General features: G+C 43.6%; 1 protein-coding gene and 1 long non-coding RNA gene across 2 annotated transcripts in view; one reads left to right on the top strand and one right to left on the bottom strand.

The window, feature by feature from the left end:
* Positions 1-2,352: 2,352 nt before the first annotated feature.
* On the bottom strand, positions 2,353-10,867 carry LOC134761959 (uncharacterized). The gene is made up of 2 exons (XR_010141237.1): positions 9,665-10,867; positions 2,353-5,549 (listed from the first exon to the last, which is right to left on the bottom strand). It is a non-coding gene; the product is annotated as an uncharacterized LOC134761959 (long non-coding RNA).
* The window catches only part of RRM2B (ribonucleotide reductase regulatory TP53 inducible subunit M2B), a 36,062-nt gene continuing 30,406 nt past the window's right edge, over positions 10,636-16,291 (top strand). The window contains 1 exon segment of the mRNA NM_001132472.1: positions 10,636-10,748. Within this exon segment, the coding sequence (NP_001125944.1) occupies positions 10,701-10,748 (48 nt within the window). The 5' untranslated portion in view covers positions 10,636-10,700.

Below are 16,291 nucleotides of genomic sequence, written 5' to 3'. Positions count from 1 at the left end.
TTTATTTAAAAGGGGTTGAGGCCAGGCACGGTGGCTCACACCTGTAATCCCAGCACTTTGGGAGGCCAGGGCAGGTGGATCACTTGAGGTCAGGAATTTGAGACCAGCATGGCCAACGTGGTGAAACCCCATCTCTACAAAAATACAAAAATTAGCTGGACACACGGTGGTACGTGCCTGTAGTCTCAGCTACTCAGGAGGCTGAGGCAGAAGAACCCCTTGAACCTGGGACGCAGAGATGGCAGTGAGCCAAGATCACGTCACTGCACTCCAGCCTGGGCAACAGAGTCAAGACTCTGTCTCAAAAAAAAAAAAAGGGCGGGGGTGTTGCGACATCAAGTTTGAGAAATGAGGATTTACCCAGTGAATGACATACAATAAGAGCAATAGCTTGAAATTACGTATTTTCTATACAAAAGGCTAGCTTGTCTTCTTAGACAATCACCACACAAATCTCTAAGTGGAATGGATGCTGGACCAGTTACTACGGCTGCATAACAAATTATCCCAAAATTGGTGGCTTAAAACAACCATTTGTTATGCTCGTGGATTCTGTGGGTTAGGAATTTGGACAGAACCCACGATGATGTTTTTCCTGCTCCATAATGTCAGGGGTTTTCAACTGGAAGGCATGACAGCTAGGAGTTGGATTCCTCTGAAGGCTCATTCATTCACACATCTGGAGGTTGATGCTAGCTGTTGGCTGGTGCTTCAGTTGCTTTCCATGTGGACTTCCCATGTAGTCTCTCTGTGTGAGCTAGTTTTTGGCTTCCCTTAGCATGGTACCCAAGCTCCCAAGGAAAGTGCCCAAAAGAGAGACAACAAGACCAAAGCTATCTGTAGTGTCCTTAATGAACAAGGCTTAAAAGTCATGCATCACTTAACAACGGGGATATGTTCTGAGAAATGTGTCATTAGACGATTTCATTGTTGTGCAAACATCATAGAGTGTATTTACACAAACCTAGATGGCAATGCCTACTACACACCTAGGCTGTATATGGTATTATTGCTCCTAAGGTACAAACTTGTACAGCATGTTACTGTACTAAATATTGTAGGCAACTGTAACACAATTGTATTTGTGTATCTAAACATAGAAAAGGTACAGTAAAAATATGATGTAAAAGGTTTTTTTAAAAAGGCACACTTGTATAGGGCAGTTACCATGAATGGAGATTGCAGGACTGGAAGTTGCTTTAAGTGAGTCAGTCAGTGAGTGAATGTGAAGGTTTAGAGTATTATTACACACTACTGTAGATGCCATAAATACTGCATACTTAGGCTACAAGAAACTTATGAAAAATATTTTTCTTTCTTCAGTAAATTAACCTTACCTTACTGTGACTTTATTTCAAAAACATTTTAATTTTTTAAAGCTTTTTGACTCTTTTGTAATAACTTAGCTTAAAACAGTGCATAGCTGCACAAAATTTTCTTTCTTTATATTCTTATTCTATAAACTCTTTTCTATTTTTTAAAATAATTTACTTTTTAAACTTTTTTTGTTAAAAACTAAGACACACACACGCATTAGTCTGTGCCTACACAGGGTCAGGATCATCAATATTACTGTTTTCCACCTCCACATCTTGTCCCACTGGAAGGTCTCCAGGGGCAATAAATACATGAAGCTGTCATTTCCTATGATAGCCATGCCTTCTTCTGGAATACCTCCTGAAGGACCTGCCTGAAGCTATTTTACAGTTACTGATTTTTTCATATATATAATTACAAGGAGTATACACTAAAATAATGATAACTATAGTAAATACATAAATCAGTAATATAGATTATCACTATCAAGTATTATGTAGTGTACATAATTATATGAGCTATACTTTATACACTGGCAGATTTGTTTACAGTAGCATCAACACAAACACATGAGTAATGTGTTGTGCTATGACTATAACGTCACTATGATAGGAACTTTTCAGCTCCATTATAACCTTACAGGACCACCACCATATATGGGGTCTATCATTGACCATAATGTTACATGGCACTTGACTGTATCCTATTTGTTAGAAGTTAGTATTAATAGCCGGGTGCCGTGGCTCACACCTGTAATGTCAGCACTTTGGGAGGCTGAGGCGGGCAGATCATGAGGTCAAGAGATCAAGACGATCCTTGCTAACATGGTGAAACCCTGTCTCTACTAAAAATACAAAAAATTAGCCGGACGTGGTGGTACTCGCCTGTAATCCCAGCTACTCGGGAGGCTGAGGCAGCAGAATCGCTTGAATCTGGAAGGCGGAGGTTGTAGTAAGCCGAGACCGTGCCACTGCACTCCAGCCCGGTGCCCGAGCAAGACTCCATCTCAAACAAACAAACAAACAAAAGTTAGTATTGATGGCCTATATGCAAAGGGAAGTGCATTAGACGCCACCTTTTAACGGGAGGTGGATCCAAGTTCTGGAACAGCATATGGTACCAGAAATATTGTTGTGGCCATTTTTGGAAAATACAATATGCCATAAAGTCCATATGAAGATGCAGAATCCTCTTACTCCTTGAGATCTTTCAGTTACACATGTTATTTTTTTCCATTTGCTCTTCGAATAACTTTGAACATCCTGGGGGAAACTCATACTGCCTACACTATTCTGAGTACTGTGATGTTTTTGCTATGTCATTTAAGAATATTCAATTCTGCCACAGAAATTGAGAGAAACTAAGTATGGGAGCAAATGGCTTGTTAGACATAATGAAATTTGTAAGACGTATTAAGTATAAATAATAAATAATTACACTGTGAGGCATGTTAAAAATAGGATGAACGGAACATATATGTATTGAACATACATAAAAATAATGGAACATACGAGAGTTCCATTTTTAGATTAAAAGGGCTGGAAGGACCAAGTAAATCTTTTTTTTTTTTTTTTTTTTTTGAGACGGAGTTTCGCTCTTGTTGCCCAGGCTGGAGTGCAGTGGCGCAATCTCGGCTCACCACAACTTCCGCCTCCCAGGTTCAAGCAATTGTTCTGCCTCAGCCTCCCGAGTAGCTGAGATTACAGGCTTGCACCACCATGTCTGGCTAATTTTGTATTTTTAGTAGAGACGGGGTTTCTCCACATTGGTCAGGCTGGTCTCACACTCCCGACCTCAGGTGATCTGCCCACCTCGGCCTCCCCAAGTGCTGGGATTACAGGCGTGGGACACAGTGCCCAGCCTCAAATAAATCTTAAATATTCATAAGGTAATGATCATGTTACTGCCAGACTGACAACTATGTTATCCCTAAATCAGCCACTCACTGGTGAGATCCACTGTGGCCCCACACGTGCTCTGTCCAAGAAACACAGATACCATCCATAGCTGCTCAGTAGGTTAATTATAACTGGTTATAAATCCAGTTATAGCTAGAGTCAGGTTCCAGCAGTTCTCCAAAAGAAAAGTGTGTGCTGGCTCCACCTTCTACCTGCTGAGCACTCTTGCTCATCCTCACTATGGTCCTCATAACTACACCACCAGCAAGGAAGGCTGATGCATCAAACAGTACACGAACAGTAACACTAAGATTCAGATGGTATAATCCTTCTACTCTCTCCCCTCTGCACATCCTAACCAAAATACGTTAGTCCAATCTCTTTCCCCTTGCTGTTATGTTTTAAAATGATTTAATAGGGTACAGCTTGTGTGCTTGTTTGGCACAGAACTGGCACCTGTTTTGTGAAGTGGCAGCTAAGAAGACTCTGGCTGACAGAACGCCCAAAGAAGGAGGCAAGATTGAGAACAACAATCCTATTAATTTGAAGGTGGCAGGGCAGAATGGGTCTATAGTGCAGTTTAAGATTAAAAGGCATATTCCAGACGGGCGCAGAGGCTCACACTTGTAATCCCAGCACTTTGGAAGGTCAAGGTGGGCGGATCACCTGAGGTCAGGAGCTCGAGACCAGCATGGCCAGCATGGTGAAACCCCGTCTCTACTTAAAAAAAAAAAAAAAAAATACAAAAATTAGCCAGGTGTGGTGGCAGGTGCCTGTAATCCCAGCTACTCGGGAAGCTGAAGCAGGAGAATCACTTGAACCTGGGAGGCAGAGGCTGCAGTGAGCCGAGATCCTGCCACTGCAGTTCAGCCTGGGTGACAGAATGGGACTCCGTCTTAAAAAAAAAAAAAAAAGGTGTATACCACTTAGTAAATTAATGAAAGCCTATTGTGAACAGGGTTAGACAATGAGGCTGATCAGATTCTAGACTTCATGAGAATCCAATCAATGAAACAGACACATCTGTAAAATTGGAGATGGAGACTAAAGATACAATTAATGTGTTCCAAGGACAGGAGGTTTTGACAAAAAATGGAGCCTGCTACTTTATTACAGAACTCTGTTCTTACCGACCAAGAATGCATTTTCAATTAGAAAACTGCAATTTGGTTCCATCATACCCTGACTACTACAGTATAGTTTTCTCTATTATTTTCCTCTTCCCCATTATTGTATGTATATATTAGTTACAATGTAACTATGTAAACAATTAAATGTGTAACTGCAAGATCTCTAGGAGTAACAGAATTCTACATCTTCATATAGTCTTTATGGCATATTGTATATGCCATAGTTATAATGCATAAAAGTGTATTGCATTTTTTAACCAAATGGCCAACTCTTTTTTGTTTTTTTGTTTTTTTTTTGAGACAGAGTTTTGCTCTTGTTGCCCAGGCTGGAGTGCAGTGGCACGATCTTGGCTCACTGCAACCTCCGCCTCCCGGGTTCAAGTGATTCTCCTGCCTCAGCCTTCTGAGTAGCTGGGATTACAGGCATGTGCCACCATGCCCGGCTAATTTTGTATTTTTTTAGTAGAGATGGGGTTTCTCCATGTTGGTCAGGCTGGTCTCGAACTCCCGACCTCAGGTGACCCACCTGCCTCGGCCTCCCAAAGTGCTGGAATACCTCCTGAAGGACCTGCCTGAAGCTATTTTACAGTTACTGATTTTTTCATATATATAATTAGAAGGAGTATACACTAAAATAATGATAACTATAGTAAATACATAAATCAGTAATATAGATTATCACTATCAAGTATTATGTAGTGTACATAATTATATGAGCTATACTTTATACACTGGCAGATTTGTTTACAGTAGCATCAACACAAACACATGAGTAATGTGTTGTGCTATGACTATAACGTCACTATGATAGGAACTTTTCAGCTCCATTATAACCTTACAGGACCACCACCATATATGGGGTCTATCATTGACCATAATGTTACATGGCACTTGACTGTATCCTATTTGTTAGAAGTTAGTATTAATAGCCGGGTGCCGTGGCTCACACCTGTAATGTCAGCACTTTGGGAGGCTGAGGCGGGCAGATCACGAGGTCAAGAGATCAAGACGATCCTTGCTAACATGGTGAAACCCTGTCTCTACTAAAAATACAAAAAATTAGCCGGACGTGGTGGTACTCGCCTGTAATCCCAGCTACTCGGGAGGCTGAGGCAGCAGAATCGCTTGAATCTGGAAGGCGGAGGTTGTAGTAAGCCGAGACCGTGCCACTGCACTCCAGCCTGGTGCCCGAGCAAGACTCCATCTCAAACAAACAAACAAACAAAAGTTAGTATTGATGGCCTATATGCAAAGGGAAGTGCATTAGACGCCACCTTTTAACGGGAGGTGGATCCAAGTTCTGGAACAGCATATGGTACCAGAAATATTGTTGTGGCCATTTTTGGAAAATACAATATGCCATAAAGTCCATATGAAGATGCAGAATCCTCTTACTCCTTGAGATCTTTCAGTTACACATGTTATTTTTTTCCATTTGCTCTTCGAATAACTTTGAACATCCTGGGGGAAACTCATACTGCCTACACTATTCTGAGTACTGTGATGTTTTTGCTATGTCATTTAAGAATATTCAATTCTGCCATAGAAATTGAGAGAAACTAAGTATGGGAGCAAATGGCTTGTTAGACATAATGAAATTTGTAAGACGTATTAAGTATAAATAATAAATAATTACACTGTGAGGCATGTTAAAAATAGGATGAACGGAACATATATGTATTGAACATACATAAAAATAATGGAACATACGAGAGTTCCATTTTTAGATTAAAAGGGCTGGAAGGACCAAGTAAATCTTTTTTTTTTTTTTTTTTTTTTGAGACGGAGTTTCGCTCTTGTTGCCCAGGCTGGAGTGCAGTGGCGCAATCTCGGCTCACCACAACTTCCGCCTCCCAGGTTCAAGCAATTGTTCTGCCTCAGCCTCCCGAGTAGCTGAGATTACAGGCTTGCACCACCATGTCTGGCTAATTTTGTATTTTTAGTAGAGACGGGGTTTCTCCACATTGGTCAGGCTGGTCTCACACTCCCGACCTCAGGTGATCTGCCCACCTCGGCCTCCCCAAGTGCTGGGATTACAGGCGTGGGACACAGTGCCCAGCCCCAAATAAATCTTAAATATTCATAAGGTAATGATCATGTTACTGCCAGACTGACAACTATGTTATCCCTAAATCAGCCACTCACTGGTGAGATCCACTGTGGCCCCACACGTGCTCTGTCCAAGAAACACAGATACCATCCATAGCTGCTCAGTAGGTTAATTATAACTGGTTATAAATCCAGTTATAGCTAGAGTCAGGTTCCAGCAGTTCTCCAAAAGAAAAGTGTGTGCTGGCTCCACCTTCTACCTGCTGAGCACTCTTGCTCATCCTCACTATGGTCCTCATAACTACACCACCAGCAAGGAAGGCTGATGCATCAAACAGTACACGAACAGTAACACTAAGATTCAGATGGTATAATCCTTCTACTCTCTCCCCTCTGCACATCCTAACCAAAATACATTAGTCCAATCTCTTTCCCCTTGCTGTTATGTTTTAAAATGATTTAATAGGGTACAGCTTGTGTGCTTGTTTGGCACAGAACTGGCACCTGTTTTGTGAAGTGGCAGCTAAGAAGACTCTGGCTGACAGAACGCCCAAAGAAGGAGGCAAGATTGAGAACAACAATCCTATTAATTTGAAGGTGGCAGGGCAGAATGGGTCTATAGTGCAGTTTAAGATTAAAAGCCATATTCCAGACGGGCGCAGAGGCTCACACTTGTAATCCCAGCACTTTGGAAGGTCAAGGTGGGCGGATCACCTGAGGTCAGGAGCTCGAGACCAGCATGGCCAGCATGGTGAAACCCCGTCTCTACTTAAAAAAAAAAAAAAAAAAAAAAAAATACAAAAATTAGCCAGGTGTGGTGGCAGGTGCCTGTAATCCCAGCTACTCGGGAAGCTGAAGCAGGAGAATCACTTGAACCTGGGAGGCAGAGGCTGCAGTGAGCCGAGATCCTGCCACTGCAGTTCAGCCTGGGTGACAGAATGGGACTCCGTCTTAAAAAAAAAAAAAAAAGGTGTATACCACTTAGTAAATTAATGAAAGCCTATTGTGAACAGGGTTAGACAATGAGGCTGATCAGATTCTAGACTTCATGAGAATCCAATCAATGAAACAGACACATCTGTAAAATTGGAGATGGAGACTAAAGATACAATTAATGTGTTCCAAGGACAGGAGGTTTTGACAAAAAATGGAGCCTGCTACTTTATTACAGAACTCTGTTCTTACCGACCAAGAATGCATTTTCAATTAGAAAACTGCAATTTGGTTCCATCATACCCTGACTACTACAGTATAGTTTTCTCTATTATTTTCCTCTTCCCCATTATTGTATGTATATATTAGTTACAATGTAACTATGTAAACAATTAAATGTGTAACTGCAAGATCTCTAGGAGTAACAGAATTCTACATCTTCATATAGTCTTTATGGCATATTGTATATGCCATAGTTATAATGCATAAAAGTGTATTGCATTTTTTAACCAAATGGCCAACTCTTTTTTGTTTTTTTGTTTTTTTTTTGAGACAGAGTTTTGCTCTTGTTGCCCAGGCTGGAGTGCAGTGGCACGATCTTGGCTCACTGCAACCTCCGCCTCCCGGGTTCAAGTGATTCTCCTGCCTCAGCCTTCTGAGTAGCTGGGATTACAGGCATGTGCCACCATGCCCGGCTAATTTTGTATTTTTTTAGTAGAGATGGGGTTTCTCCATGTTGGTCAGGCTGGTCTCGAACTCCCGACCTCAGGTGACCCACCTGCCTCGGCCTCCCAAAGTGCTGGGATTACAGGCGTGAGCCACTGCGCCCGGCCCCAATGTTATCTTTTGGTCCACATCAAATGAAGATAGGATGGGGGAGAAATATGGTTTTGTGAAAAGACTCCCTTCTCCATTAATGCCATGCTCATTCAGGTCTTATCTTTATATCCCAGTTAGTTATTTTGCTTTGTTTTAACCAAAAAAACTCCACACACAAAACAAAGCACCATAACAGTTTTTGCATGTCTTCTTCAGTTGAAGAATTGTAATGTATTTCGTTTATGATTGTAAAGCCAAGGACAATTCTTTTTTTTTTTTTTGGACGGAGTTTCGCTCTTGTCATCAAGGCAGGAGTGCAATGGCGTGATCTCAGCTCACTGTAACCTCTGCCTCCAGGATTCAAGCGATTCTCCTGCCTCAGCCTCTCAAGTAGCTAGAATTATAGGCATGTGCCACCACGCCCAGCTAATTTTTGTATTTTTAGTAGAGATGGGGTTTCGCCATGTTGGTCAGGCTGGTCTCGAACTCCTGGCCTCAGGTGATCCACCCGCCTTGGCCTCCCAAAGTGCTGGGATTACAGGCGTGAGCCACCGCGCCGGCCTAGCCAAGGACAATTTTATAACTCTTTGTACGTAGCTATTACATGTAAGGCAATCTTTCAGTAGTGATACATTACTCTTAAAAAAAAATCCTAGTTTTCCTTTCAAGTCAAATGTCTTGTTTAAACTTATTTAAAATGAAAATAAATTGATTTAATAAACTGTGTGACTCAGCCATCTCAATTTGATCTGAGCCTTTTGAACTCAGCCATCTGAGTTCCATGACCCTCTGGGATGGCCTAACTCGTACGTGGAAGCTACCATTGCATCAAGGTAATTTCCCACCCCAATAAGTGTTTTACAAGTAATATATTATTAAATTCACACAACCTTATGAGGAAGGGATTATTATCTCATCCTGTAGATGAGAAAGCTGAGTCTCAGAGAGGTTAATTGACCCAAGGTAGCATAGCTAATAAGTGAGGGAACTAGAATGCATGCCCATGATAATACGATTCTTTTTCACCAAACTCATTCATGTTTGTATCCTGAATACCTAAACTTGATGCCCGACACACAATTACTGTTTGATGACTTTAATTGAATCTGATTATTTGCCACGTGGCCTATAGTAAATTGAGACTCAGTTGCCTAGCAGAATGTGGCTATTATTTAAAGTTCACAGATGAAAAAAATGTCACTCAGCATTTGACCCCTAGTAGTTGCTTTAAGAAAGACTGTCTACCCCCATGCTATGGCAGGTTTGAGAAAGAGCTTTCAGCATTTTCAACGCTAAAGTGAGATCTTGATCCTATTTACCATCCTTCAGCCAGCCACAAAACAGGTGCATGCTGTCCAGGTCATGGCAAGATCCCGTCAAAATCTTTCAGCTTCAAACTACTTAAACAAATCTCTCTTCCATTTTATTTTTGTTAGACCAAACTATTTTTTTTCAAAATATATTTTTTTCAAAATATTTTCCTGACTTTAGTAACGTGTCCCTCTCCCCCTCACTCACCCGCATTCACACACACACTTTCCCCCAGACACTTCCCTTTTTCGGTTGTTTACGCACGAAACCAGCCAGCCCTTTCCCTAGCGAAGTGTTTGGCGGTGTAGCTGTCCAGTCCCCGGCGCTTCCCACAGCAACAGCGCGTTCTCTTCGCCTCCCGCAGTCTCTCAGGACAGGCCGGGCTAGCGCAAAGTACCGTGTTCCTGGAGCACCACGCGGGCGAGCTCGGGAATCTCGAGCCGGCCTGCAGGACAACTGCCGCAGCAAGTGGCTAGAGCCCGGGGAGGGCGAGGCGAGGTGGGACGGGGCGGGGTGGGCAGCGGGCCGACTCCCTCAGGGCACCGGCAGGAAGGCGAGGCCGTGCGGACTCTGGGCTAGCTCCTCAGGAGTGGGCGCCTGGAGTGGGCGGGCGGAGGAGGCGGGGCCGATGCGGTGAGGTGGGGTCAGCGGGAGTAGGCTAAGCCGTCCAGAGCAGGGGGCGTCACTCAGTGGAAAGCCGGGCGACTGGACGGTGCAACAGAGTAAGGCGGGGCCAGCGGAGGCAGGGAGATTTCCTTAGGCCGCAGGCGGGGAAATGGGACTGGCCGGGGTAGGCGGAGCCCCGAGGCAGGGGAAGCGTGGCTGGCAGAGGTAGGCGGAGCCCCAAGGCAGGCGGGGCCTGCCGAGACAGGGAGAATCCCTTAGGCCACAGGCTGGGAGGCAGGGCACGCCGAGGCGGAGAGGATCCCTTAGGCCGCAGGTGGGGGAGGCGGGTCAACCGAGGCGGGGAGAAACCCTTAGACCGCAGGCGGGAGGCGGGGCTGGCCGAGGTTAGGCGGAGCCCGGAGGTGGGGGAGGCGGAGCCGGGCCGGCGCAGGGAGAGTCTCTCAATGGACAGGCGAGAAAGCAGGGCCGGCGCGGCGGGGCGGGGCCGGCCGAGTCCCTAGAGCTGGGGGCGGGGCGGACCCAGCGGACCAGCGGACCACCTGAGTGCTGTCGTAGTTGGAGGTGGCCTGAGCAGCTCAGTTCCCTCAGCGCCCGTAGCTTCGGCGGAGTCTGCGCGATGGGCGACCCGGAAAGGCCGGAAGCGGCCGGGCTGGATCAGGATGAGGTAAATGTTGCTGTCGCGTCTTCCCCCTCCCCGCAGTCACGCCAGCCCGTTAGATCGCAAGTTGCAGGACCGCTGTAGGAAATGTTATTCGCCGCGGTCAGGACAGGCCTGTCCGCCCGCCCTCGCCGCAGCCTGGCTTCGTCGTTGCGAGCGCCGGAGAGGCCGTCCCCGGGGAGGGCGGAGGAAGGAGCTGACTTTGGGTTTGCGTCCCGCTCCGCTGCTCTGCCCCGGGGCCAGCCAAGGACGACGCTCGGAGGCCTCAGGCCGGGGTGAGACTTACCTCTGCGTTTATCCGCCTCACGCTCTCCCACCCTCCTTCCCTGTTTTGGAGCCCTGGCCAGGGAAACTGAGGCAAGGAAAGAGGACTGTGGCGGCTCTGCTGGAGAGGTGCATACCATTTGGGATGGTGACACGGAGTTGGAGAACGCGTGTGGAAATTGACACAGGTGGATGGGGTGAAGATGACAGAAGGGGACACGAAATCCTCATGACCTCTTCCCAGTGAAAAAATCAGGGTAGGAGGCCAGTTTTGCTCAGGCCCGGCTCCTTAACTAACTGAATCTTTGGGGTGTCACTTTCTTCCTTTATACAATGGAAGTGATACTTCACAGAGAATTAAGTAAAATGCTTTATGCAAAGTGCCACGAAACTTGTAAGTGCTTAATAAGCCCAAGTTGTTCATCCTCTCTACAGATCCTATGCTGATAAAAGAACCTAAAATAAATAAACCAGAATTTGTTAGACTGTAGGATTGTATGGTAGTTTAAACTGTTGCTGTATAATTTTCAAATACTGTCATTTTCCAAATACTTCTAAGCCGTTTGTGAACAAGAGAAATGCTTTTTGTACTACTGGAACCTGTTGCTTTGGTATCTTTGATTTAATACTGTGAAGATTTGGAGGAAACAAACGTTTCCACCCCAAGAGATTCATGCTTGGCCCTACATTTCTTTAGAAAGTTGTAGATTCCAGCTTTGGGATTTTATTTTATTTGACTTGATTTTTGTAAGCAGTTAGTAACTAACTGTAAATATCCCTCAAGCTTTTTCTTCCTGTTTTGAAACAAATGCGTTTAGTGCCAACTTCCCTACTTAAAGGGAAAAATTCAGACTTTGCTGTTTATGCTAATGGCACCAGCAGTGATTCAGGCTTAACACCTGGATATTAAATTTTATTTGTTACTCCTATCTCAGTGATACAGACCCGCAAGGACAGACAGAATTTTAGATTCAGAATGAATTTTAGTGGTCCAAAAGTTTTTAACTTGAGATGCTGGGATGCTTGAAGCACTTTGTTTTTCTAGATGCCAGCGTGCATAATAGGAGACCTGCATCAGAATCACTTGGAGTATTTTGTAAAAAATGTAAATTGCTGGACCAACACCCCAAACATAGTGAATCAAAATCTCTTGAGATCTGCATTTTTAACAAGTACTTCAGGTGATCCTGGTACACATATTAAAACAAAAACAAAAATCCCCCCACTGTCTTAAAGGGTCCATAGATAGACTAGAAGGGGCTTTATAAATCTCCTGAAGTGATATGTAGATTTTGTATGTGCAGATGTGAATCTTCTGAGAAAGGGGTCCATAGTTTTTGTCAATTTCTCAGAATTAACTATTGCTAATCTAATTCATAGTCTATTGTCAAGGTAAAGTTTAGGCCAGAAAACATTAAATGGCATGCCCAGGACTCAGGAGTGGAGCTAAATTTAAAACCAAATTCTTGCAGCTGGGCCGGTATCCCATTGGTTCTGTCAGATTTTGTGGGAATGGAAGTGAAAATGATGCTTACAAGTAGTCTATGACTATGACAGCATGCAGCTATTTTACAGAAGTAGAAGAGACATAAAGGCAAAGAAACAGAAGTGGTAGAATTGGGGCTGGATAGGAGGTAAGAGCCTGGTATGATGCCAGCCTAGATTGGGGCATCGTAAATGCTTGCTGGGGAATCTTGACCTAAATTGTTGTCCTGACATGCCCAGGCGTGTCTTCCAACTGGGTGACCAGAAATTGAGTCAGTCAGAAACTGGAAGTACCATCCTGGAAAAGATAGTAGAATGTCACTAAGGAATGCCTACTGCTAAACTTTATTTCAAATTCTCATCACTTTACACCTGTGCAGCTATAGTAATTTTGTTGTTTCTCTATCTCCTATCTTACCTGCCATTCAATCCTAATTACCATTGCCAAGTTAATCCTTCATTAGACCACTGCCTCAGTGTCACTGACCCTGTGCCCCCCAAAAAACTCCCAAAAGGGTCTCACTTCCTACCAAAAAGCCTGGCCAACACCTCAGGCTGGCGAAGTCTTGTTGAAGCTGTCTTTTTCATGCTAACTGCCACATCTTAATTCAAGTCCTCATTTCCATCTTTGAAATTGGTTCCTTAGTTGCTTGCAAAATCTAGTTTTTTATCAGTTAATCCTATACATGGGTTTCTGATTAGTCTTCCTAATGCCATCTCTATTCATGTTAATTCCCATTCAGAAACTCTCCATGACTATTTGTACCCCCAAATCTGTGGGGTACAGATTTTCAAACTGTACCCTGCAATGAACACCAGCACCTGGGGTTGGGGGCAAATGGGCAGAATTGGAGTATGAGTCTTCCAGACCTCTGGTGTTTGAAGATCTTTGGCCACAAAATTGGTTCCTAACCCTCTTAGTCTGATTTATCTTAAGAGTCTAGATCCTTTGCTTTAGCCAAATCACATAATTCCTACTTTTGCTTTTCCTTGTCCTGCATCCATTTCAGTCCGTTTTAATCTCAGCTGGCTCCTCTTCTGTCATCTGCCCTTTAAATATCAGCATTCTCTAAGGCTGTATCCTCAGTTGTCTTGCTGCTCTATATGTTCTCTCTGGATAATCACATCCATTCCCTTGGCAACCACTAATGGGATCTCCATCACTCGTGTTCTGCAGTGTTATATTTTTAACTGCTTACTGGACATCTTGAAACTGAATTCATTATCTTTTCTTTTCTTTTTTTTTGAGATGGAGTCTCACTCTGTCACCAGGCTGGAGTACAGTGGCACAATCTTGGCTCACTACAACCTCTGCCTCTTGGGTTCAAGTGATTCTCCTGCCTCAGCTTCCCGAGTAGCTGGGATTACAGGTGCACACCACCACGCCTGGCTAATTTTTGTATTTTCAGTAGAGACGGGGTTTCACCATGTTGGCCGGGATGGTCTCAATCTCTTGACCTCGTGATCCGCCCACCTGGGCCTCCGAAAGTGCTGGGATTACAGGCGTGAGGCACCACGCCCGGCCTGAATTCATTATCTTTTCTAATGACCTAGTTGACTTTGTAAGGATATTGTGTTTGTAACTTTGTTGTTGTCACCTGGCTTGGTGGGAGGAGTTAAATTAAACTTCTGTTAAACATCTAATGTGAGAAGCAAAATTTTTGTGTGATTTATTCATTTATTCTCCAGGTACTGAGCACCTTCTCTGTGCCTTTTAGATCTTGTTATCACCCAGTTACTGGAGCTGGAAACATCAAGGGCATCTTTAACTATTCCTTGTCCCCTTGTCCCAAATTCAAATTTTTAGGAAGAATAATTCATTCTACTTCTGAATATCACTGAAATCAATTTTTTTGTGTGTTTCTAGTTCAGGCAAGAGATGGGTAGTACAATAATCTTTTCATTGTTCTTTCTGCCTCTAATTTCTCTTCTAATCTAGCAATGTTTCTACAAAAGCGATCTTAAAACATGTCTGATTATGTTATTTGCCTGATTAAAAACCTTCAGTGGCTCCCAATAGCCTACATGTTGGAGTTATTAGATGCCAAAGTGTTTTATATCAAAGCAGACCACTTTGACCTGCTCTAAAATTTTTTAAAAATCAGATTACTACTAACCAATTTTGCTCTTTTATTAACCCTGTAAAAATATAGATACCCATGAGCTTTGAAATTTCTGTGGCTAGTAGGCTGCTCTCTCATGCACCCATATATTTCTTTTTGTTTTGTTTTGTTTTTTGAGATGGAGTCTTGCTCTGTTGCCCAGGCTGGAGTGCAGTGATTTTGGTTCATTGCAACCTCTGCCTCCTGGGTTCAAGCAGTCCTCCCACCTCAGCATCCCAAGTAGCTGGAATTACAAGCATGCGCCAGCACGCCCGGCTAAATTTTAGTAAAGATGGGGTTTCACCATGTTGGCCAGGCTGGTCTCGGACTCCTGACCTCAAGTGATCCGCTCGCCTACCTCAGCCTTCCGAAATGCTGGGATTACAGGCATGAGCCACCACACCTGGCCAGCCACCGCATCCAGCCGGCGACATATTTCTGTTCCCACTAGAGGCTGGGCGAGGTGGCTCATGCCTATACTCCCACCACTTTGGGAGGCTGCAGCAGGAGGATCACTTGAGGCCAGGAGTTCGAGACCAGCCTAGGCAACCTAGCGAGACCCCATCTCTACAAAAATTGACTAGGCATGGTGTCATGTGTCTGTAGTCCCAGCTACTCCAAAGGCTGAGGCAGGAAGATCCCTAGAGCCCAGGAATTTGAGGCTGTAGTGAGCTATGATCATACCACTACACTCCAGTCTGGGTGAAAGAGCAAAATTCTGTCTCTGAAAAAAGAAAAATTTTAAAGCTAGAAAGTGTAGATGATACATTATGGTGTGGAATATTCAAAACATTTGGGGCTTCAGTCAGTGAGCCAAGTTTAAAAAAAAAACAAAAAACTTTGACCTCATGGCAGAAGATTAGTAAAAATAAATATAAATGCATGTGTTTAGGCTGGGCGCGGTGGCTCACACCTGTAATGCCAGCACTTTGGGAGCCTGAGGCGGGCAAATCACGTGAGGTCAGGAGTTCGAGACCAGCCTGGCCAACATGGTGAAACCCCATCTCTACTAAAAATGCCATAGTTAGCTGGGCATGGTGGTGGGCGACTGTAATCCCAGCTGCTCGGGAGGCTGAGGCAGGAGAATTTCTTGAACTGGGAGGCAGAGGTTGCAGTGAGCTGAGATCATGCCATTGCACTCTAGCATGGGTAACAGAGTGAGACTGTCTCAAAAAAAAAAATTATGTGTTTAAGTCACATCGTTTATGGAATACACCATTTTCTTATGATTCCTACCTTTAGCCAATTTTCAACTACCTGTTTGGATCACTTTGCGTAATAAGGCCTCTACTGTATTATTGTCACTATAAATATTTTTTTTTTCAATTTTGTTTGGTTTTGGGAAAAAGAATAAAAACCTTGGTTCTACTCTGAAAAATCCATACAAATGGTTACAGGCTTTTTTATTTGTTTTTTTAACTGCCTGTTTTTCACTCTTATGGTATTCTTCAGTTAAGCAGAGATACCAAGAGAAACTTTTATCTAAGGTCATCCAAAAAAAAAAAAGAAAGATAACCTGGAAACACAAGTTTATGCATTGATAATTTGCTGATTTCCTTGCTGTACAGTATAAAACATTTATTTTGGTTATTTTTATTACTATTTTAAAAGGATAAAAACATTTAAAAGTGAAATTTTCTCCTGGTGTTTGTGACATTAGGGGGATCAGAGTTCACTGGGAAGTGTTCTCTGCTGCCT

The sequence above is a fragment of the Pongo abelii genome, chromosome 7 (genome assembly GCF_028885655.2).
Source record: "Pongo abelii isolate AG06213 chromosome 7, NHGRI_mPonAbe1-v2.0_pri, whole genome shotgun sequence".
Classification (NCBI taxonomy): Eukaryota; Metazoa; Chordata; class Mammalia; order Primates; family Hominidae; genus Pongo; species Pongo abelii.
The sequence above is the reverse complement of the archived record's forward strand: the minus strand, read 5'-3'. Positions and strand labels throughout refer to the sequence as shown.